The 25634-nt window shown below is 36.2% G+C and overlaps 2 protein-coding genes across 10 annotated transcripts in view; one reads left to right on the forward strand and one right to left on the reverse strand.

Moving 5' to 3' along the window:
* Nucleotides 1-378: 378 nt before the first annotated feature.
* The window catches only part of LOC137249931 (uncharacterized), a 281596-nt gene continuing 256340 nt past the window's right edge, over nt 379-25634 (forward strand). Inside the window, exon 1 of the mRNA XM_067782024.1 lies at nt 379-1361. Within this exon, the coding sequence (XP_067638125.1) occupies nt 404-1361 (958 nt within the window). The 5' untranslated portion in view covers nt 379-403. The remainder of the gene's footprint in view (nt 1362-25634) is intronic.
* tefu (Serine/threonine-protein kinase tefu) overlaps nt 15700-25634 on the reverse strand; it is a 261095-nt gene continuing 251160 nt past the window's right edge. For 6 of the 9 annotated variants that reach the window (XM_067782012.1, XM_067782010.1, XM_067782011.1 and 3 more), the window contains 4 exons: nt 16521-16666; nt 16353-16459; nt 16037-16276; nt 15700-15964 (listed from right to left, as the gene is read on the reverse strand). In XM_067782012.1, coding sequence (XP_067638113.1) covers nt 15783-15964; nt 16037-16276; nt 16353-16459; nt 16521-16666 — 675 coding nt within the window. In that variant the 3' untranslated portion in view covers nt 15700-15782. Of the gene's footprint in view, nt 15965-16036; nt 16277-16352; nt 16460-16520; nt 16667-25634 lie in introns of those variants that run through there. The other 3 variants (XM_067782015.1, XM_067782014.1, XR_010952623.1) reach the window with 2 other exon arrangements.

Consider the following 25634-nt stretch of genomic DNA (forward strand, 5'->3'; position numbering starts at 1 on the left):
TTTCTAAGTTGCAAATTAGTTGGCGAAAAAATATTTTCTTTTTATTTTTTTATTAATTTATAACAAAATTTTTACAAAAATGTAAGTAAAACTTGTTAAGAAACGTAGAAGGCTTGATGATGATTGTTTTTGATATGTATGTATTTGGCAACTCTAACACTTACGATATTACAATACCTAACATAAGTATATAATGTAAATTTAAGGTTCCTTATTGTCTTGTTCTTTTCAATAAAGTTAGTTTCTCACTAGCAGTTCCCGGTGTCGTATTAATTCTGCAATATATACATATTACTGGCGACGAGAAATAAGGAAGAAACCACGTGTAATTTATTTGTACAAAAGTTAAACAATAAATGTTGCTTTAATATACAAGAAATATATTAAAAGTGAACAGGAAACAATGGCAAATAAAGTGTTTGTTGGAAGTATCGAGTTTTACGTGTTAGGCGAGGATTTTTCGCTATACGCTAGAAGACTTAAGCACCTTTTGTCGCTGAATAATGTTTTTGAAAATAGCGCAAAAATTTCATTTCTGGTGAGCTTAGGAGGTCCCGACCTTTATAAAGTGTTGGTCAACTTGATCGCTCCTAAAACAGAAACTGATGCGACGATCAAATTCGACGACCTAATTGAAAATTTATCAAAGCACTTCATGCCGAAGAAAAACGTGATCGCTGAGTGCTTTAAATTCTTTAAAAGGTCACAGAGGACAGGGGAACCGTTGCAGGAGTATGTCGTGGAATTGAAACAAATTGCCCAACATTGTGAGTTTGGAACATTCCAAGATAAAGCATTACTAATCCAGTTTGTGTGTGGAATCTCCGAGGAGAAAATTCAAAATCGGCTTTTAAACGATACAGAACTTACGACATTTGAGAAAGCAGTCGGAATTGCGACAGCAATGGAAATGACAACCAAAAGCTTGGTAGCTATGAAACAAGGGGATGGTCACGTACATGCATTGAATGGTGGTAGAACAAGCTCGAGAGACCAGAAGAGGCGAACATCAAATAGCAGTCGAGTTAATAGCAATGACAAAAGAGAGAAAACTGACAAAAATATCGGCAGTCAACGAGAAGAAGAACGGCGAGAAAGACGACGCGTGAGGTGTTTTAGATGTGGTGCAATTGGACACATACAACGGTATTGCAGACAACCTAGAAAGAGTAACGTGAACAATTTGGAAGCTGACAATGAAAGTGAAAGCAGTGATGCGGAAGAGAACTCTGAGTACGATTGTAGGTATTTAAATAATTGTAAAACAGTAGAGAACATAAGACCGCATAAAGTAAAATTAAATATTAGTGGAAAAACTATTGAATTCGAAGTAGACACAGGTGCTAGCGAGACAGTTATAAGTAAGTTTCATTATAATTTATATTTTAAGAAAGTTAAATTGATTTTGGGAAGAAAAAGCATGAAGTTGATATCCGGTGATTGCATTTGTTCAATAGGTAAACTCCAAGTAAAAGTGCGTGTACAAAATGATTCGTTTAATTTATATATGAATGTATTAGACACATATGATGACTTTACTCCTCTGTTAGGTAGAACTTGGCTTGAAATTTTATTACCGTCGTGGCGGAGAATGTTGGAATTCGGAAAAGATGAAAATGTTTGCCACTCCATAAAAACTGCTGCGCCAAGTATAATTGCGAAATATAGAAAAGTATTTACGAAATCCAATGACGTAGTAATAAAAGATTTCAAAGCGGAGATCGTACTAAAAGAGGACGCATGTCCAATTTTTTGTAAAGCTTCAACAGTTCCTTATGGACTACGGGTTAGTGTTGAAAAGGAGATAAAAAGATTATGCGAAGAGGGAGTGTTAATTCCAGTTACGAGAAGTAAATGGGCAAGTCCCGTAGTTATTGTAAACAAAGGAGACGGGAAAATTCGGCTGTGTGTTAATTGCAAGCGTACGATTAACAAATATGTGGAAACTGAACACATACCGATTCCGCGAATCGATGACATTTTAGCAGGAATGGCGGGGTGGAATGTGTTTTGTAAAATTGATTTAATGGGTGCTTATTTACAAGTGGAAGTGTCTGAGCGGTCACGGGAATTGTTAACAATTAATACACATATTGGTCTTTTTCAATATACCAAACTAATTTTTGGGCTGAAGACCGCGCCCCAAATCTTCAATGGTATAATGTGCGAGATTTTGAAAGGGTTGGATAAAGTTCACGTATATTTTGATGATATTTTAGTAGGTGGATCTACTCAACAGGAATGCGAGAAGAATTTAACGAATGTATTAGAAAAACTAAATATGTATAACGTAAGAGTGAACGAAGAGAAATGCGTATTTTTTTCTAAGGAACTTTGCTATTTAGGATACTCCATAAGTCAAGAGGGTATTCGACCAAGCCAAGAGAAAATCGAAGCGGTTTTAAACGCTCCTGAGCCGTTAAATAAAGCTCAATTGGCTTCTTATTTAGGCATGGTAAATTTTTACCATAAATGTGTAGCAAATTTGTCTAGAGAACTGTCGTGCTTGTATACGCTGAATAGCAAACATGTTGACTTTAAATGGACAGCGGAGCATAGTGCTTGCTTTGAAAAGAGTAAAAAGCTCATTCTCAACATTGATGTTCTTACTCACTATGATCCATCGAAGCCAATTGTTGTGGCGTGCGATGCTAGTCCGTACGGAGTTGGAGCGGTGTTATCACACATTATTGATGGCGAGGAGAAACCGGTTATGTTTGCATCAAGCACACTATCCAAGGCGGAAAAAAATTACTCTCAGCTGCATAGAGAGGCATTGGCTATTGTGTTTGCAATAAAAAAGTTTCACAAATATATTTATGGGTTGAAATTTACTATACAAACAGACCATCAGCCGCTACGAGCGATTTTTGGAAGAAAAAAAGAGATGTCCGTTGTAGCAGCTAATCGTTTACAAAGGTGGGCGATTTTCTTATCGATGTATGACTTCGAAATCCGCTACAGAAAAGGCTCAGATATGCAGCACGCTGATGGGCTATCGAGACTTCCACTGGATAAACCAGTAGAAGAAGAAATAGTTAGTATCAATAATGTGGCCATAAAAATTGATGAAGTCAGGCAAGAAACAGGAAAGGACAAAATCTTAAAGAGATTATATAAGATAATTAAATCGAAAGGTTGGCCGAATACTGTGAAAACAGAGCTAAAAGCTTATTTTTCTAAGCGTGAGTCACTGGCAATAGAAGATGGTTGCATTTTTTATGGGGATCGATTGCTGATTCCAAAATCGTTAGTTAGGGCAGTATTAGAACTCTTGCATGATAGTCACGTAGGTATAGTGAGAATGAAGTCAATCGCGCGCTCATATGTATGGTGGCCGAACATCGATAGAGACATAGAGAACTGGGTCACGCAATGTAAATCTTGCAGTGTTTTTCAAAATAATCCACCGCCTAGTTTGACTAAATGGGAGTTAGCGCAGTTTCCGTTCGAAAGAGTTCATATCGACTTTTGTAAAATTTCGAACATAACGATTTTAGTGTTATTTGATGTGTACTCTAAATGGATAGAGGCTGTAGTAATGAAACGTACAGACGGTAAAAGTCTTTGCGATGCTTTGAGAAGGATATTTGCGATTTTCGGCTTACCACAGAAAATAGTGAGCGATAATGGGCCTCCCTTCAATTCAAATACATACTTAGCCTTTTGTAACTCCAATGGTATAGAGGTATTGAAATCTCCCTCTTACCATCCTCAGTTGAATGGAAGTGCAGAAAGAGCAGTACAGACGGTGAAGCAGGCATTAAAGAAGAGTCTAGTTGACCCGAAAATGCAAAATATGTCTTGGGAATTAAAATTACAAAATTTTTTGCTTAAATACCGCAACACCCCCTCGACGGCTACCAACGAAAGGCCAGCCAGCCGAATGTTTACATATATGCCTCGAACGTTATTAGATGTGTTAGCGAACAAAGAAGGTAGGAAGAGAGAGAACAAAATTCAGAAACAGGTTACAACTACTCAAGAAGGGGAAGAGAAGGGAAAAATAAAAAGGAGTTTTAAAGTAAACGAAAATATATTGTATAGAAATATATTTGGAAACGAAGTCAAATGGATACCTGGACGTATAATAAAGAAGTTGAGTAATATAAGATTTGTTATTGTTGTAAATGGTTATCAAAAACATGTCCACATAGATCAAATAAGAAAAGCAAATACAACATATGTTAGAAGTAGTCCCATTACTTTTCAAAGTGAAGATAGTCGAAAAAGGTCGAGATCACCGGAATCAAACATAATCGTAACACGAAGTCGAAGCAAGAAAAGTAGAGGTGAATTAGGTACAGAAAAATAATAATAAGCATAAATAAAGAAATATGTAAATAAAGCAAAGAGCGGCCATGTAATCAAATTAAATCTATAGTAAACATATCAATAATGTACATACTTGCACATTTAATAAAAGGGTAAGAAGATGATATGTATGTATTTGGCAACTCTAACACTTACGATATTACAATACCTAACATAAGTATATAATGTAAATTTAAGGTTCCTTATTGTCTTGTTCTTTTCAATAAAGTTAGTTTCTCACTAGCAGTTCCCGGTGTCGTATTAATTCTGCAATATATACATATTAGTTTTTTATATGTTTCCAGGTCAAAAACAACATGTCGATGTCGAAGTCCTTGGACGTATTTGCCCCGCAAAAGTATCTAACACATACTTGAAAGCATCCTTGTTAAGTCGAAAGTTTTTTTTTGAACCTAAATAAGAAAATAAGTCATTAAACTTTACCACTTTTGAGTTAAACTTCTTACAATTCGTCACTCATCTCAAATGGATTACACAAATCTCGCAATATTTGCCTTTCCATTCTCGCCTGGCAATTTTCGTATGCGTTGCTTTCCAACTCCATAAATAATGCCGCGGCTATTGATTCCATTATAATAGGCAGCTATAATTTGTGTCTGTTCGTTGGATACAGTTATATGCCAAAGCAAGCTGCCGGCGTAGAGGAAGGTGAAGCAAAAACGTAAACAATCCTTGCGGAAAGAATAAATAAACCTTTATAAAGTATTTTAGGCCAGTGCAATGAAATTAGCATCCTTAAAATTCAGAAAATGTCAACTATATTCGTGCAGGAATCCGTTTTAACAAGACTTGGTGGCCACGGCAGGGAATTGGCCAAAAGAACGACAAAAACACACTTACAATTATGAAAGCACTATAGTTAAGACAAAACTATTTCTTTAAAATATTATTATTTTATTTGTTGAATATCAATTTCACAAAAACTATTTATTTTCACATTTTTACAATTCTAAAATAACTGATTTGAAAATTTTCATTTTGAAATAACATTTGAAGTAAAAGAATATAAAAATAATTTACAAAATTAAAGTATATTTTACAAAGTAGATAACCCTACATATACTCCCCTCTAGTGAAACGAAAAATTTATTTTTAAATGTTAATTTACAGTGTATATTGATTACTGTAAGAATTTTGTGTTGTAGTTTGAAAAATGTTTGAATTTTGTGTCGTAGATATATTGTATTTTTATTTTTTAATTGTCAGAATTTTGAGAAATGTATTTTTGGTATGATGTAAGTACTCAATCTTTTAATGATTCGATGTACTTGATAGCTTATTTTATTTTTTAATTTTCGGTAGGTGTTGTTATTGTTTACTAATTGTAATAACATTTTATGCATATTAATATTAGGTTGTGTTATTGCTATGTTGTTGAGGTTAAAAATAACTTAATAGCTGTGTAAAATATTGTCAATTATAATTATGTTTTTGAAGAAATTAGAATGAGGTTGAATGATAGTAGAGGGCAACTTTGTGTGCACAATCATTCAAAAATTAAAAACTTGCATTATGCAGAATATATGCTCAATATATAATTGTACTCTGCATAATGTATGTCGAAGTTGTTGATAAGGAATGGAAAGTTGATTCCGTTATTCGTTTGAGGTAGATATGAAATTGTCACATGATTTTAAGAAATATTTTGGAATTTTTTAAAATTGATTATATTAATTAGTTTGATCTTATAAATTTTAAGTTATTTCTTTGCGCTTTGGTTTGTTAAATATGAATTTACTTGTATAGTGAAGTTTGTAAAATTTTTTAAATGTGTTAAATTTATGTGTTTTTGATTATAAACTGGAGAAAGAGTATACATAATTAATATAAATAATAAATTGACTCTTGTTTTGAACCAATTAATACACATTTTTTAATAATGCAACATTATTATTCTAAATGGAATTATTTTGTTTAGATTAATTTTTTATTTCATTATGTAACAAAAGATTGAGGAAACAAACTTCTTTTTATGAATATAAATATTTTGTTGGGTACACATTCCCTTATTAATTGTACATGAATTTTCTTTTGTATATGATAGTTTGATGTTTATAATGGTTTAAATTTCCAATTTGTATATATATATATATATATTTTATGAAATGTTTAGGGATGAAAACACTAACTTATATAAGGTACATGATTTTATCTTTAAATTATTCATTTTAAATATAATTTATAGAGTATGTGTATTACTACTAAAATATAATTAGTTATTGTAAAAACTAATATTTTTAGTCATATGTTTTTTGTATTTATAATAATATATCCTCGCTAACAAACATGTGCAGTAGAGCATGTGGGATGTGTAATCTTGATTTGTTTATAGGTTGACCCGACTGGCTTAATGATTGGTTAAGTGTCCAAAAATATATTTATTTCTTTTGTTTGTATAATTAATTGGAAATGCATTTCAATCTCGATTTGTTCATTGCTAAATGTTGCTTGCATAGCGCGCCGTTTATCATTTAATCTATTTAATCTATCTATCGAAAATAATGAATATTGTAACGCTTTAAATTTAGTTATATTGGTATCTTAGAAATTCGCAGTCCTCAAGTCAATCAGGCAGGTTCTGTAACTCACTTTCGAGTGAATATCAAGCAAAATCATTTTGAATTCGACTAAAGGTGTTCTGTGTTTCACTTCCACTGTTTTATTTTCACATTTTTTTCAAAATGAACGCCCTGTGATTTGGCATTTTCTAGAAAACGAATTCACAAGATAACATTCGGTTAGCATTCGCTTCAATTTGAATTGGTGAATTTGGCAAGAGAAAACATGTAAGTTAACTAAATCGCAATAAACACACGCCAATTTAATAAATTAACGTTGAATACTTTAGGGGTAAGCATAAAAATGTACGCCAAGAAACAGTTTTACTGCAATTTATGGAGAAGCACCCACATATTGCAAAGGGTTTCATTAAAGGTGGCAAGTTGAAAGTGGATGCACTATGGGCGGAGGTGGTAGTGGAATTGAACGAGCATGGCCCACCTCATAAGGATATTTCTGGCTGGAAAAAGGTGCAAAATTAAATTTTTTCTGTATAATTTGTGTATTTTCTTATACCTATTTAAATTTGTACAATTGGCAGGTTTGGATAGATTGGAAAGCCTTTATAAAAAGGAAACTCGTTCATAACAACAAAGAAGCTAGGGCAACTGGAGGTGGACCATACAACAAATATGTACTAACCCCAACAGAAGATGCAATTGCCCGTTTATGTAACTTGATTACTTCTGTGAAAGGTGTTCCTAACACAAAAGACTACGGGGCTGCAGAAAGCGAGACACCTTCAGATTCATCAAGTGATGATGACCAGCCATCTACAAGTAGAGCTGCTGCATTATCTCGCTCGCGAAGGTCTGAGCCTTCTGCAACTGATTGCCTTAAGGCGAGCAAACAAAACAAATGAAAAACATTGTAAATGGTTTAAAAGGATGTATTGAGGCAACTGTGTATGTGAGCGGAGCAGTTGAAACTCTCTGTGAAGCAGTAAAGGCAACGACGACTGCTATACGTGAAGGCAATGCCGAAAGAAAGAGACACCATCTTGAAATGGAAAGACAGCGGCAAACGGAAAATGAGCTAAAACAAAAGGAAATGAACTGACTGAACTTAAAATACATTTAAAATATAACAAAAGCGGAAACAATAATTAGATTCTTAGTTTGTAATTTATGTAATGAAGTATCAAATTTTAATTTATTAACTGACACCTGAAATGTGATTAATTTTGTGTACCTGAAATGTGATTTTAATATAATAATTAAAGTATTTGCTTTGTGTTTTCTACTTTCACGAATTTCTATGAAGGTGACTGGCTATGTTTTCTCTAATTAATGCAGCTTTGTCATAAAGTATAGAATCGTTAAATATTTCTTCGGCAAGATTATTTGTACAACCTTTTCCGGTTGGTATTGAAGAGTACGAGCTAAACATCTAAATCGGCTTTTTAACACCCTATAGTTCTTTCAACTATATTGCGTCCTGAACAATGTTTTTGGTTAAACGTATGCTCTGCTGTGTTAGCTTGTGGATTTCTGAACGGTGTTAGCAGAAATGGCTGAAGTGGATATCCGGCATCACCCAAAAGCCAAGAACCACGTTCTCCATTCTCATAACGGCGTTGGAAGGAGTCATTTGCTTTACTTACACTCCATATCAAAGCATCGTGACTTGACCCAGGGTGACGACCATCAACACTTCTAATAACCATATTGTAATCACATATCTGTAATAATTTACTTATTTAAATTATTTTATATTTTTAGATTTTATATTTGTATACTCACAATCATTGCATTCATGCTAAAATAACCCTTACGGTTATAAAATATGCTGTGATCTTTATTAAGTTTAGTTATTTGTATGTGCGTCCCGTCTATGCAGCCAATTACTCCAGGAATCCCAAAGTGTTGTTGAAAATGTTGCTTCGATTGAGTCAGTTCGCTTTCTGTCATTCGCAACTTAATCCACCGGGGACACAAGTATTTTTCCAAAATACGCAGCACTTCTTTTAACACCTTTGATACCGTGCTTCGCCCATAGCGATGTAGCTATCCTTACCCACAGCTTTTTGGAAGCCACCTCCGGCTAAATATCGCAATGTTGGAGCCATTTGCAGTGTCGTTGGAAGCGAAGTGTGCTTTATATGTGGCGCAGCAATATTTAAGAGCATAATGAATGCTTCTTTGCTAACACGATAGCTGGACACGAAACTATAATGGGAATCACTATGTAAAAAGCAGAATACACTGCATGCCCTACAAACTTACGCAGATTCCGGCACATCTAATGGATTTGAGTGGTCACGGAGTATCTTTCTATGAAGAGCTTCTTCTCCATTTCTCTCATTTTCCAAAATAATAAACGAAAGCGTTGTTATAGCACTCATTTTTTATTTTAAGTTTTATTTTTCCCTAAAATGTATTATTTTTTCTTTATCAATTGACAACTGTCAAATGCTAAGTTCATTTTAAGGGTGAATTTAAAACGAGCTCTAAAATGAACGAAACATTCGTTTTTCAGAACACCAAATTTAAATTCACTCGTTTTAAGATTCATTTTCATATTCACTTTCACTGGAATTTCAGAACCTGCCTGAATATCTTCATTATTATATGATAAAACACTTGAATCCGTAATAACATCTGTGATATTTTTATGGAGTTGGTGTCGAACGCTCCCATTTAGAGACTAAAATAAATAGACTAAAATAAATTTAGGTCCGTTGTTAGAATCGCCAATATAGTTAAGACAAAACTATTTCTTTAAAATATTATTATTTTATTTGTTGAATATCAATTTCACAAAAACTATTTATTTTCACATTTTAACAATTCTAAAATAACTGATTTGAAAATTTTCATTTTGAAATAACATTTGAAGTAAAAGAACATAAAAATAATTTACAAAATTAAAGTATATTTTACAAAGTAGATAACCCTACAAGCACTTCACTCAAAAAAATATAACACTGCGGCAATATATTCTATTGCTTTTTTTTGTACAAAATGGCGTGGATAATAAAATATAAACGTTTTTCAGTATTTTTTACAAATTTTCTTTAATTTATTTTGTTCCAATGTTCACACATTCCGTACCAACAGCTGATTTCGAAAAATTATTTGCTCTTCCTCTTCTCTTTACGATTCCGTCGTAATGCAGAATACCAAACTTCGACTAAAGCGGAGCGTAGAACGGGAACGTAATCGAATTGCAGAATAGGGGTGAAAATTGAAATGCAATATCAAGGCACCGTGGCAAATTTTAGCAAAATATATTTAAATGAATATTTTTGGCAAATATGAAATGAATAATTGCAATTTCTCACAGATTACTATTAGAAAGAATTGTCACCATAGCAAAAACATATCTCACCATGGTAATTTGCTACCGTTGCATATGTTCAATTTGAAAACGACATCTATTTAACTACTTACCAACAGATGGCGCTTAGGGAAGTAAGTCGACATTTAATTAAACTAACTCATAGTTGTCATTCGTGAAATGTACAATTTTTTGGAATGTAATAAAATTGTGAGACTTTCATAGTGCATAACTAAAAAAAATTTGAAATTAATAATTCGACGCATGAAGATAGTCGACTAAATAACTTAGTTCTCGATTTCACTAATTGTCATAACAATCCTAGTATAAGGCTGGAATTACCCATTTAAAATTTTTCATTCCAGTTCATTTTGCGGTTAGTGTTTGATATGTTTTTGAAATCTATATTTAAGGAAATCAAATATTGGTAAGTAAAAATATATAATATATGTACATATAATGATGACATGTAGAACAAAGTATGTTATGCGGCATACTCGAAGATTGCCGAGCAAAGCTCGGTCGCCCAGGTACTTTTAAATTATACGCGGTATTGCATTTTGCAGCCAATGCCGTATTCACATACAACGCTTGCCCAGTTGTTTCGGTTTGGTGCTTTCACAGCGCCATAAGTTAATAGTTATGCCAAGTTTTATAATTGTATAATAGTACTTTTTGGAGCTTTCTGGCCGGCTTTAAAATAAATCAAATGTTTACTTCTTCATCCTATGCGTTTCGACGCTGTTTTGCGTCTTCCTCAGGGATTTCTATTTATTACACAAAAACGAAAAACATATAAATTGTTGGAAATTAACTTAATCATAAGACGATACAAACAGTTTTGAACATATCAGACTTACATCTTTTTGCTACCTGAGAGAAAACAACTGCTTTGTATACGACAATAACCATTACCAGCAAGTTTATGGGATGCCGATGGGAAATTCTCTATCACCCACAGTAGCAGACATAGTCCTAGACAAAATTATTGACGACAGCATCATTGAGCTAAAATCTAAAGACAAATATAAAATACATAACGAAATATGTAGATGATATTTTCGCTATTGTTAGGGCAATAGACGTAGACGAAATTCTAAAAACTTTCAACGAGCAACACAACAAATTAGAATTTACATTAAAAAAAGAAAAACATCACAAATTAGCTTTTCTGGACATGGAAATCCACAACATCGGAAACAAAATAAAAACGAATTGGTACAAAAAAGCCGTGCACTGGCGTACCTAGAGTGGGGCAGGGGGGGAGGGCGGTTGCAACGGGCGCAATGATTTGGGGGCGGCAAAACGACTTTCGCTGTTCCGTAAGATGAAGAAATGATACTCGAAAAAAAATTTTTTACACCAAATTTTTTTATTACTGAGAAATCGAGTTTTACATTCGTAGAAATATTACATCAACATTGGATTTCAATTTTTAATGGAAAATGAATCTTTTATCTGATGTATGTTATCTTGAAACATTACAATCTTAAAATTTTTTCTCTTACACAATTAAAAAAATCAAAAACTAACTTTTCTAACTTTAATCTCTGCAAAGCTACATATTATATCCTCGTAATTCGACATTGCAACAGTTTCATTTTCGATCGAAAGAATTGCAAGATTTGTTAATCTACTTTGCCTCATGGTTGATCTCAAGTAAGATTTAATCAATTTGAGTTTGCTGAATGATCTTTCACAGGAAGCAACTGAAACAGATATTGTTAGTAATATTTGCAAAGCTGTCGCTAATGTCTTGTAAGCTTCTCATCCCATTGGCGAAATATATAACAGAAGTTGTTTAGGCGAGAATCCAATTTCCTCTTCGTTTTTCTTCGCTATTTTCAGTAAAAGTAGGACGTGTTGAATATCGTTGAACAGCTCTTCGTTGTCTAAGTCATCTAGATAAAACACTGCAAGTTTCTGGCATTTTTCTTTTATTTTTAGAAGCTTATCTTTGTATGAGTCTCTGGGAAGATGTATTAATTTTTCAAAGTCACAAAGAAAGCCAAAACGTTCTTCGAGCTTCTTCAAATTTGTGAAACGTGTAGATATTTCCATCGAAAATTTATCCAAAATTTCAATCAAAGATCGTCGTATTTCTTCTTCTGAATTCAATCCAGCATCTTCAAATGTCTCTCCTGGCATATTTCGCTTTTTTCGAATTCGCTTGTTTGTACTCACACCCCACTTACATTTTTTTTTAGCCTTACAAATAGCATGGTTGCACAAGTCAATTCTCCAATCATTCAGCTTGTCTGTCAATATCTGCAGTTGTCCCAGTACATGAGTGAAACTGATTCCTTTTTCTTGTAACCGTTTCTGAACCCTATCAAATATTATGAGAATTTCTGCCCAAAAAAACAAAAGAGCGACGAAATCGAATGTTTCCATAGCAGTGATAACTATTGCAGCATCTTCTCTGGTATCAATATTTTCAGTGACCGTGTCCCTCAAGTGTTCCAGCGCTAAGATGACTTCGTCCAATTGTGTTGATACTGGCATTACAGCTTCAGCTTCCGAACTCCACCTGGTTTCACAATGCCTTTTGACCTTTATATTCACGTATTTTTTAAGAACGTCCCATCTGTTTGTGGACGAGGAGAAATAAGTAAAAAGACGTTGTATTAATCCAAAAAATTATACTGCGCGGACATTGATGTGGGCTGCGTGTACTCCAACCAAATTGAGTGAATGGTTATCACAAGGACCGAAAAAAGCTTGTTGATTCAGGTCGACGATTCTCTGCTGGACTCCTGTATAGATACCGGGCATTATTGGTGCATTGTCATACGACTGACCCCTGCAATCTTTCAGGATCAATCCATCTTCGTATAGTTTGTTCGTAATAGCTTCAGTTACTCGTTCTGCTGTGCTGTTTTGACTTTCAAAGGTATAAAATCAATGAAGCCTTCTCTGATTTTGACTGAATTTGGTTTCAGTTCGACAAATCTGATAATTTGAGACATCTGTTCTTCATGTGCGGAATCCGGAGTTGAATCGGACATCAAGCTGTAATATTTCGCATTTTTACACTGGGAAATGAGAAACTCACGCACTTTGTTCCCCATCAGAACGATAAGTTCGTTTTGAATCTTAGGAGAAAAATATGATATGCATCCTGGTTGGGAAGAAATGCGTTAAAGTGAGATTTCATGACAGGTTCAAATTCGGCCAAATATTTCAGCAGAGCCAAATTTTGCTGAGCCAAAATTTGAATCGTTGTAATTATTCTTTCCAGTATATTTCTCCAATATTTTACCTTTTAAGCAATATGGCGTTGTAAATCATCATCGATACCTCCACCTTGATTCAGAGTTCGTTCTAAATCTTTCCATTCTAAGAAAGCTGAACGGTGAGCAGGGCCATTTTCATGATCTTGGACATGTGGATTAAGTTTACGCCACGATGAAAACCCCGAAGCATTGGTAAAGTTACTCAGACTGCTGTGATAATTCTTCTGTGGGAACAAGATGCAACAAAAACAAAATAAAGTATTTTTGATCGGTTAAAAACACATCCAGGTGCGAGTGATCTGTTCACCATTTTTCAAAGTTTTCTCGAACCAAATTTTGGATAAAGATCGTCCGGTACCATCCTGTGGAAATTTAGCATCAATATTTTGAAGTTTGCTTGTGCCTTGTCTAACCAACAAAATGCGAAAAGATGAATCAATTTTATCCGGCCAAGCTCCTACATCTTGTGTAAAAATTGTAGTTGAACCACTTGCGTTTGGACTCTTGTCAGGATCACATCGGTTGACATCATTTGCAGGATCACGCCAAGGAATATTATCTTCAGGGAGATTTGAGGAAATATCATGTCCATCGCTGGTTCCACATACGTTTGAAAAATGTTTCTCCGATTTTTCTTCAATATTCTTATTGACTTCATCTGCATCCTTATCGCATTCGATGTCAGTTTCCTCAGCTGAAGTCTAGTCCTCACTCGAAGAAGTAGGACTTTGTGCAATGGTTCCTTTTTTAATGAAAGCTTCCATCAAGTTTTTTGACCTCGCCGAATTCTGCAGTTTCTGCTTTTTCATTTTTCGAAACTGCTCACCACTGGGTTTATCCCTCTTCATTTTATTCTGTTTTTATTAGATTTATCTGAAACCAAAACATATCGAAATTATTCATCATATTGTAACGAATTTAGTGCAATTCCTCTTATTTGCAACCTTCTACTAACGTTCGAATCACTAAACTGTTGAATAAATAACTCCACTATTCAATAATTCAAAATGGCCATTATTAATAACACTTCTAATGCTCGACAGATAGCGTGCTTAAACCAAACTGAATTGTCGTACCTCAACTGTTGCTGCTTTTATACTGCTTGATTTCCTCGTTGACATTTTTCTAGGAGCTTCTATTTCTAGAATTTACTAGTTAGTTAGCAGCTATACATTTCTCAGCTATAACTACAGATGCACGATTTTATAGCTTCTCTCACAGCCCATGCGCGTGTATATGTGAGTTATTCTTGCACAAATTATTGCATACTTTTGGAAGTATCTCAGATATATGCATGTTTTTGTGCGTTACTCTCCGCTGCTTTTGTGGACATATGTATAGCCATAATGATTTATTGATGTGCATACAAGCCACTGCTTAGTGTTGGCTTAGAGATGATAGTATCCCTTAGTGTTGCTAATATTCGTCTCAATATTATGTTATTAATGATAAGAAAAACTATGTGAAAAAATTGCAAAGTTCCAAAGAGAGAAATATATTTTATCCACAACAAGCTTGTAACGAGCTTGAAATACCACCTAAAAAATGCAGGTTATGTTAGTTCATAATATAAAACAACAAAGTAATTAGTTCCAACATCAGCCGCCTCATCACCCATAATGTAAATCGAACGGCTGCCGGAAGTCAATACCCATCGCTGTCGCGTTATGACCTCATTTTTCAGGTGACTCTTCAGATTCGTCACAAACTTTGTTGTGGAGGAAATATAAAACATTACTGGTAATACAAGAAGTCACGAAGAAATTTGACATTTGATACGAAGCGAGCCCTTGTTTTAAAATTCAAATTACTGGCAAAGCGCAAGTCACATGTTAACAATACCTCACTGTATCACAATATTATGTAACATTGTGGCCACGAGAGAATATCAAACCCTTAAAAACTATTGAAAGTATTGTTTATTGATAATGAAATAAAGCATGAAAATTGTAAACAATTTTCTGGAAATGTCTTACAGAATTTAGTCTACGGAGTTTGTAAAATGAGAAACGTGTAAAACAATATAAGGGTAGGGGCGGGAAATCATCCATTGCCCCGGGCGCTCAATATTCTAGGTACGCTACTGAAGCCGTGGCATCATCTAGAATAATCAATTACCAATCAAACCACCCATGGAATTAAAAAAGAAATACTATAATCAACTTTATTAACAAAGTATGGGTGCGGCCATATATTGTACTTACCCATCAAACCGAAGATTTGGGCAATTCGTTCTACTTATTTCTGCCTTAAGCGACGAACTGTTATATTTTAAAAAGAATACGATATGTTATCTTTGAATGGAAGTTTAATTACAATATTTAATAGTAGTGCAACAAAATATAAACAAAAACATTTATCATTAATACATATTTATAAATAAGGATCCCATCCAGGGTATAAACGGCACAAATTATGTCTCGATACGGCGTCGTTTATTAACCTTTGAACTTGTACATCGGTTTCGACTGTACCTGTGATGCTACTTAATCTACCTTCCAACTTATGTTGTACACACAGTAGAGCACGTTGCGCTGTTAAGTTCTTTTCGTCGTCTATAAAACCAACATTAGAATTTTATAATTAATGTAAATCAATGCCGCCATAGTTGCAATATATATCAAAACCTTTTGAGCCAGCTGGTGATGGTACTACATTCCAAATATATAACGGATCATAAAGTAACACTTCAAGTATTGTTATTATAACGGAGTGATTTTTCCGCAAAACTTCTAGTGTTGCTTGGCACGCTTTTTTAAAAACTCCACCTGTCTCACAAATACCCATAGGTGCAACCATATCACGAGTAAGACGAAAAGGCACAGTTTCCGGTGTTGGCATTATTTTCCCTTGCTCGAAAGCAATACCTTTAAATAAATATACCAATGAATATATTTAGATAGCGTATAAATAATTAACATTGAATACAAATGTTTTTAGTACCAAAATCAATATGAATCACTTCCGCTGTTTTCTCATCGACAAGTATATTTTGTGTATGGCGATCGCCAAGACCCACAACAAAGCCAACCATTGAATTCGCAGCCATACTATTATATATATTTTAATAAAAATAAACATATTACAAATTTTCTAATCCCAGAATATTACCTGTTCGTATAAGCCAACCGTCGCTCGAACCAAACGCCTGGGACCACAAATTTTTCTAGCAGAAAATAGTGAAACACAGGTTTAATTTGCGCACATATTTGCTCGTAAATCAATAAACGTTTTTGTATATCTGATTTGAGATGTGTCTGAAAAAAAAAAAGTATTAGGAGTATCCGCAAATAATATCTAGAGCAGAAGGAATGAGGGTAGTCGCCTACGACGACTACTTAGTGATTCTCGCTTCCCACGACAACCGGCTCTATGTGCCGGAGCGACTCTGGATTATTTTCCCGACCATTGCCTGTCATTTCAGTGTAACCCCACTTTAACAAAACTGCAGAAATAACTTAGTGATTCTGGTGACAGGTAAGCTCCTGCAAACGATTAGCGAGCTCCTGGATACGGCACTTTGAGGCATTTCGCGATGGGCAGGGTAAATGGGACAAGAAAAACAGAAATCTTCTCCGTTAACTTACCGAGGTTAAACGGCACAGCGACAAATCTCTTTTTCTTTTCAAAGAAAGCTCTGGCAACATACTACACTTGGAAAAAGGCTTTCGGGAAGAAGCCACCGCATATTATGTGTGGCATGTACAACACAGTCATTGGACCGATACTAACTTACTGAGCTCTTGGCTAGTGGAAGGCTGTAGGCATTCAATAGTGTTTGGAAGGTGCAAAGCCTAGCATGCCTGGAAATGTAGGCACAGTGAATAAAGCACATTAGGAAGGCTTAAACGTAATTTTTTACTTGATGCCTTTACAAGTGTTCGTGTGGGGATTGGCCGCGAAAGGGGCGCTACGACTAAGAGAATTCATCATCGGGAAATCAACCAAATACAGGCACGCGACATGACAAGGGGGACGATTAAACGAAATCAAACCTGACCTAACGTCCGACACCGGGTGGGTTTTTAGTTCCAGGTGCAGAACATTAGATATCCTTCAAGAGAGGATGCAAGGAACGCCTAGACAATGATGGGCATATTACAATCTACACCGACAGCTCGAAAATGGAAAAGGAAACTGGAGCTGGAATGTATTCGAAGCATCTGTAGGTAAACCAGTCTTACGATTTCCTGATTCATGCAGTGTCTTCCAAAGGGAGGTCTTTGCCATAGAGAGCCCGGACTGTTCCACTTTCCAGATACCAATGTCATTGTCCACAGCCTGGCTGCCTCAATGGCATTCGAAACCAAAGTGATAAATTCGGATATCGTGGGGAGGTGTCGAGCCTCGCTGACATCCATAAGGCATCTCAATGTCTCCCTTTTTCGGGTCCCTGATCTCAGCGATTCTGTATGTAAATCACGTACGTTAAATGTTTGCTAGCCACAATAAATACAAAAATCGCTATTTATAGCTTAAAGCAATAAAAGTGGCGAAGCGATTCATTGCTTTTTTATGGCGTAATTAAATCGTGATACGCCTTAAGGTCGGTGTCAGATAAGACCTTAAAAGTACGTGCACACTAAGCGGCGCTACACTTGTTTGCCTATTTGATCAACATTTCCGATCATGGCCGCGTCGCGTAGTGCTGCTGCTGCTAGGCGTGAATTTCTACATAAGCATACATGCAAAGAATATTTTGCCACGTAGTGTCCTTAGCTTAGGCCCTTCTGGACAAAGAGCACTTAGATTCCAATCATCAGGCATACATATTCGACCATATTTTGAAAGGAAGCTGATGCATGCGCCTTACCAACTTCTAGCGGCGGCGGTCTTGTGTTTTAATCTGATTATTGCTGTTCTGACTTCGCTATAATCGGGTGGAGGGCTATTAATTCCATCATCATCGGTTTCTGGATCGCTGTCGTAATTTAGGAGAGCAGCGAAGTGTTTCCTCCATAATCTAAGTACTCTTCGAACATCGGTTACAAGGTCGCCGTTTTCGTTCTTACAGGAGTTTGCCCCGGACTTAAAAGGTTCCGTCTGTCGCCAAATTTTTTGTTAAAGTTTGCGTTATTCTGGCGGCTCCCATTCACGCCTTTTCGCCTTTGCTTTTTTCTTCCTGTAAAGGCGTATTGCTTCCTTTTTCAACTCGCGTTCACACGCTCTTTTTGTTGCACTCGCTTTAAACGTAGCCCTATAGGCAGCGTATTTTCTTTCGGTTGCAACGCGGCATTCTTCTGTAGTACCAGTGGTGGCCGACTGAACTTTCCGACCGTGGGGACAAAAACACTTTCTTGTTCTGCCTCGCGTTAAAGTCACCAAGCTCGACTTTTACATCAAGGCGGGGCAGCGCTTGTATGTGCGTTCTAAGCGTTATAGAAACCGTTTCAATCGCATTCTTCCTTACCTGAAAAAAATACCAATATGCCTGATTTGATGTTACTTGCGTCGCTTGAACGGCATCAACTAAAGAGTAGTATTTTCAGTTGTGAAATTGCGTATATGACCAAAAGAGTAATTTTTTTCGCCTAAAGAGTATTATTTTGACGCCATTGTTGAAAATTGTAAAAAATTTTCTGGTATGAGTGTTACAAAAACGACAAAAGTAAAAATATATGGGACGTCATACCATTTTTCTAGTAGATTTCGAAGATTTAAGATATACAAGATTTTCCCCGGACACCCCCAAAATGGTGTTACGGACAAAAAACCGGGTTTTCGTACCTTTGGACTCTTAAGAACCTGTAACTTTGTTGGCTATAACCCAATTTTCAGTTTCCTCCGGATCGTGTAAACACATTGGTGAAGTTTTCATGCAGTCATTCTAAGATCCACGACATCTTCTAGAAAATTTGTATGACTCCCAGGTAATTTTTTTATGTCACAGTGTCATTTAGAGTTGTGATTTTCTAATAGAAAAAATATTTTCCAATTGCCTTTTTGACAAAATAATGATAATTGCAAATTATACCATAAATTGATTAGTTTGGTATGTGAATAAATTGCATTCCTATTGACATGTTTTTTTTAATAATTTTAGAAAATTTTAAACCACGTGACATCAGAAGGGACAAGGCGACAGCTGTTTCGATTATACCTTGTAAATCTCTTCAAAGCCTTTTCTCCCGGGAGTGGGATTCGAACCCACACTCCTGCGATGGTTGAACTGTTGACAAACACCTTCAGCCAAAGGCATATCTCTTTTGTTGTGCAACTTCTCCCGATTCCCTTCTTTGTGTAGTTTCATTCTTGGGACATAGAATACTTTGCATGTTTGCTAGTATTAAAGATACGCTTTGTTGTTGGCAATTCATTTTAAGAACTGGTTTTGCTTTGCTCTATTTATAGAACTACAAAGAATTTACCAATTACCTCTGTTTAATGTATGAAAACATTTTTTTAAACATTTTTTGTTTTTAATTTTAATTTAATCAGAATTATTTTTTTGGTTTTCTTCTATTCCCTCGGAATTTTGTTCTGGTTCTTTTATTCCCGCGGAAAAATTCCTCCAATTCTTTTCTCCTAGGGAGAACAATAATTGGGGAATAGGAATTTCGAATTTTCTGTTGTCTGCTGTTTTGTCAATTGAAATTTCGTTCCGCATTTCTTAATTTGTTTAAAAAACTTAAAAAAGTTTAATTATTGTTGCGAATTTGTTTGAAATTAAGAAATAAAGTATAAACAATGCACAGTAGATATTGCATTTCATGTGGTATTCACTGAAATGAGTAATGAATTGGTGCCACAGCAACATCAACAGAGGAGCATAAGAAGAAGACGGCGGGATACCACAAATTCGCTGGAGTTGCCTCCTTCCATTCATCAAAGAAATTTTCTGGCGGCCGAATTCTTCTTTCGTCATATGCTTCGCAATATGCTTCTTAAAAATCCTTGCGCAATTTCTCGATGGCTGCATAAAATATACCAGAGCTCTTCCGTTGCTTATGATATACTTAAAATAAAGAATATTGTGGTAGAATGTACATAGTTTAGCACAAATTTGAACAAATAAGTGTTCTTAATTAAAAGAACCAATTTACTTTAACTATTTAGCTGCATTCCCTTAAATTTAACAAGTGAAATAACTCCTAAGAAATGGCAGAGAAATCTCCCTCTCACTCACATTCATAATACCTACTTTTCTCCTATAACCAGTTTCCGCTTTTTCGAACATTGTTCAGAATAAGAGGAAAGGGAGAAGTGAAAAAACTCACAAGGAATTTTTGTTTAGAATTGGGCTGTATATGTTTTTTTTAATTATATAGGTACAATTTGACATAATACCAGCAGCCCACGAAAAAATGTCAACCAAAGAGTCACAGTTCTAAATTAACACTTGTTGTAGAAAATATGGCACAGAACAAATAAAGCTTTAGCTTAATCATATTCTAATAGTCTTTACTGTGGAATTAAATTTGATTATTTCATTACCACCATGTTTGTACGTCCTTATCGTGTGTTACGATTCGTATCGAAATCAAGTTTTCAAACATTTGTAATCCATCAGAAATGAAGGTACTGACACTCGTCGTTAGTAATAATTGTGTGCCAGCCCTAATAGTCACTGGATGGATTGCAGCCAACGCCATCTAACAGTCAGATCGGTTGCACGAGCAGAAGGTGTAATGTGAAAAATATAAGTATGGCAGCGCTGTCTTTTAGGCAAGAATATGGCGATCAGCCAATCAGGTGCCCGCTTTGATTCTTGCTTAGCTGACGCAGCCCTCTGTAGGAAAACATCGGTAACTTATTATAAGAAAGATGTTTAAAAAATAATGTGAAAATATGGCAATGATGTAGACACGAAAAAAAAGAAAGAAGATTGATTGAGAATAGAGCACTGAATGCGAACGGATATACTTAAAAAACTCAACCTTGGCATTATTATTACAAATAAACCGGAATTATAGCTCAGGTGTGAAAAAAAGAACTTACGTACCACAAAAACAAAAATGAACATTCGTGAGGAAATGGCCAATATCTTGGCTGATGCTGGGGTGGAATTTCCACAAACAGCTACAACAACGCAGTTGCAGAAATTGTTAAAAAACGTGGTTGGGACTGGCCAAATCCCTTCCACCAATATTGCAGTACGCGTTCCTTAAGCTATTAATACAAATGATTCATTTGCCGCGGATAACCAAAACATTACCAATGATGTTATTATTTCTGGTGCTTCCGGCACTGCTGATGCTGCCGTAACCGATGCCGCTGTCACCGATGTCCCTGTCACTACAGACGCCATCACCACCGCCGCTGTCATCGCCATTCCCGACGCTGAAATTGCCGCCATTACTACCACCGCTGCCACTGCCACTACCGACGCCATCACCACCGGTGCCACTATGGCCAATACCACAACCGAGTTCACTGAAGAAGCTGCAGGCATATTATACGGGGAAATGCCTAACAGTCCACAACATATAAAAGATGAACTGAACAAAAGGATAGAAATCCTAAGAAAGGAAAAAGAAATCCTGACGTTGGAAAAATCCGTTGCGGACTTAAAACGTGAATTCCAAAACGCACGAAACGACACCCCCATTGGTAACGGTAGGCTACAAATCCCAAATCGTTTAACTTTTCGGGACATCGAACATACCATCACAAAATTTGACGGTGAAAATAAAGCATATAGCGTGCACGACTTTCTTCGCAATTTTGATAGTCATGGAGATGGTAAATGCAGACGACATTTTTAAGTACACTTGCTTGTGCAATTCTCTTTGCGGTGACGCTAAACTTTTACTGTATAGACGTTCTAAATTACGAAGATTTAAAATCGCTTTTGGTTAGAGAATTTGGTCGGGTGGTGAGCCGTCACGAAGTATACAAAGCGTTGGCCACTCATAAATGGGATAAAAAAAGCAGCATTCGCCGATATGTTGGAAATGGAAAACATCGCTGCTCGTTGTGACTATGTCGACGAATTTGAACTGATCAACTTTATAGTTGATGGCCTCCAAGACAGGTCCCCGGAAATATATATCCTAATAAACGCAAGGACGATGAAAGAATTCAAACAATCGCTTGACCTATACGAGCGTCGTCGCTCATCTCGCCCATCTATATACGACAACGTTCAAAAACCGAAACCATCAAAATCAAATACGCCAAAGAACGATGAAACTGATGCAGCAGAAATACGCTGCTTCAATTGCACCCATATGAGACACTTTCAGAGCAAATGTCCATACGAAAAAAGGCCGGTGGGAAGTTGTTTCCGTTGCTGGAAGATGGGCCATGACCACCGCAGTTGTACTAACTCAAAAAAGGTACTAAACTTGAAGAAAACCGTTGCTGCAGTCGGGACCGACACTGAAGATGGGGATGAAGAACGTTGCTACCGAATGTTAGGATCTATGAATATGGTAAGTGTCGCCTATGTAACAAAACAAGTTAAGTGCAAAAGATTTATGGATTGTTTATCTCTATTTGATACTGGCAGTCCAACTAGCTTTGTTCGCAAGTCCGCCGTGCCATTTGATGTGAGCGGAGTCGCCAAGCAGTCAAAATATCGAGGATTGGGAAATAACAAATTAATGATTTTTGGAAAAATTAAATGCGAAATAAAATTTAAAAATAAAATAGATGAATTTGTTTTAAATGTGGTGCCTGATGACACTATGGAGATTCCTCTAATTTTAGGCAGAGATTTTTTAAAAAGATTTCATATTTACTTATGCTTATTAGGTGATGCGACAATTAAACATACAAAACAAGAAAATAATGATATGCCAGATAACACTTCTTATTTCTGTGCGCTTAATTTGAATAATATACCTAGTCTTAAGGGTGAAAAGAGGCATTCAGAATTACAAATTCGGGACAATTTTCCGCTCCCCTTTTCTCAACACTAGACCTAAAAAAACGGGTTCTTCCATGTTAAAATGGCCCCAGGTTCCATTAAATATACATCTTTTGTAACGCCTTACGGTCAATTTGAATATATGCGTATGCCGTTTGGGTTAAAAAACGCCCCCGCTGTATTCCAGCGATATGTCCACAACATTTTCAAAGATTTGGTTGACAATGGATCGATAATGATATATATGGATGATTTAATTGTAGCCACGGTAGAATTCCAAACCCACGTTAAGATCCTCGGCAAAGTACTTAGAAGAATGAAGGAAACGAATTTAGAACTTAGGCTAAATAAATGTATGTTCGGGTTTAATACTCTCGAATATTTCGGCTATTCAGTCAGTTCGGATGGCATTCGCCCCAGCGATGCGCACATAGAAGCAATCAAAAAATATAAGCTCCCGAAAAATTGTAAAGAACTTAAGACCTGCTTAGGCCTCTTCTCATACTTCAAAAGGTTTATTCCGAATTTTGCTAAAATAGCTGGACCATTACAAAAACTGACACGACGAGATGGTGTTAAATTCAACTGTCAGAAGACTGTTTACGAGCCTTTAAGGAACTTAAAATAAAACTGTCGTCCGCCCCAGTGCTTGCAATATACGATCCGAAGAAACAAACTGAGTTGCACTGCGATGCAGCGAAATGGTCTTCGCCGCGGATGCTGACGAAGCAGATTTTCACATCCAAGCGACACAATACCGCGACAATAACATAAAACAATTACGAGAAAAGCTAGAGACAGGTCCCGTGCCGATCTTTGAATTAGTAGACGGTCTCGTCTTTAGGAAAGAGGGGGAGGGGAGGCTACAGTTGTACGTCCCGAATGAGATGGAGAATAACATTATTAGACTGGTTCATGAGAAAATTGGTCACTTAGGCGTCGATAAGACGTGCGATCAACTAAAGAAACACTATTGGCTACCCAAGATGAAAGATAAAGTAGAAAACTTTGTTCGAAATTGCATTAAATGCATCATGTACTCAGCCCCAGCCCGCGTGAACAAGCGAAATATGCATAGCATTGCTAAAATACCGATACCATTCGACACCATACATGTCGATCACTTTGGCCCTCTGCCCTCCATTAACTCGAAGCGCAAATATATTTTAGTGGTTGTTGATGCATTCACGAAGTTCGTTCGTTTGTATCCAGTAAATTCAACGAGTACGAAAGAAGTCATAGCTTCCCTAGACAAATACTTCAGTTATTACAGCAGACCCAAGAGGCTGATATCTGACCGCGGCTCTTGTTTCACTTCTCTCGAATTCGACGCGTATTTGTTAAAAAACAACATATGTCACGTGAAAGTAGCCACGGCTTCCCCACAAGCAAACGGACAGGTAGAAAGGGTGAATAGAATAATCAAGGTCATGTTGAGTAAAATCTCCGAGCCGATTAACCATGCCAACTGGTCAGCCAAGTTAGGCCAAGTAGAATACGGTCTTAATAATACCATACACTCCACCACTGGTTACGCACCAAGTATGTTGCTGTTCGGTGTGGAACAGAGAGGAGCGATAATCGATGAATTGACAGAACACCTAGAGGATAAAAACCATTACAGTGCGCCTCGTGACCTCGAGGCTACCCGTGCGTCTGCCTTAGCTGCTATAGAAAAGTCACAAGAATATAACTCAAAATACTTTTCCAAACGCTCCAAGCCTCCTGAGACATGCAGTGTCGGTGATTTTGTTGTCATACGTAATGTAGATACATCGGCCGGTTCTAATAAAAAGTTTATACCGAAAGATAGAGGCCCATACGTAATTCATAAGGTATTACCACATGACCGATACGTAATAAGAGACATAGAAAATTGCCAGTTAACCCAGTTACCCTATGATGGTATTATAGAAGCATCGCGCATTAGAATGTGGTCTGCCGATGCATCTGAATGCCAGTCAACTCCCGTTTAGGCGACACTCCATGTATTTCAAGTATATTGTGTTTATTTTAAGTAAGAACAATTTAGCTTATAGTTACAAATAAAAATAAGTGACTTAATAATCGTGGTCGATTATAGTGTCAGATTGGCCGAAGCTGTAATCCATCAGAAATGAAGGTACTGACACTCGTCGTTAGTAATAATTGTGTGCCAGCCCTAATAGTCACTGGATGGATTGCAGCCAACGCCATCTAACAGTCAGACCGGTTGCACGAGCAAAAGGTGTAATGTGAAAAATATAAGTATGGCAGCGCTGTCTTTTAGGCAAGAATCTGGCGATCAGCCAATCAGGTGCTCGCTTTGATTCTTGCTTAGCTGACACAGCCCTCTGTAGGAAAACATCGGTAACTTATTATAAGAAAGATGTTTAAAAAAAAATGTGAAAATATGGCAATGATATAGACACGAA

This window comes from Eurosta solidaginis, chromosome 4 (assembly GCF_040869045.1).
Source record: "Eurosta solidaginis isolate ZX-2024a chromosome 4, ASM4086904v1, whole genome shotgun sequence".
Classification (NCBI taxonomy): domain Eukaryota; kingdom Metazoa; phylum Arthropoda; class Insecta; order Diptera; family Tephritidae; genus Eurosta; species Eurosta solidaginis.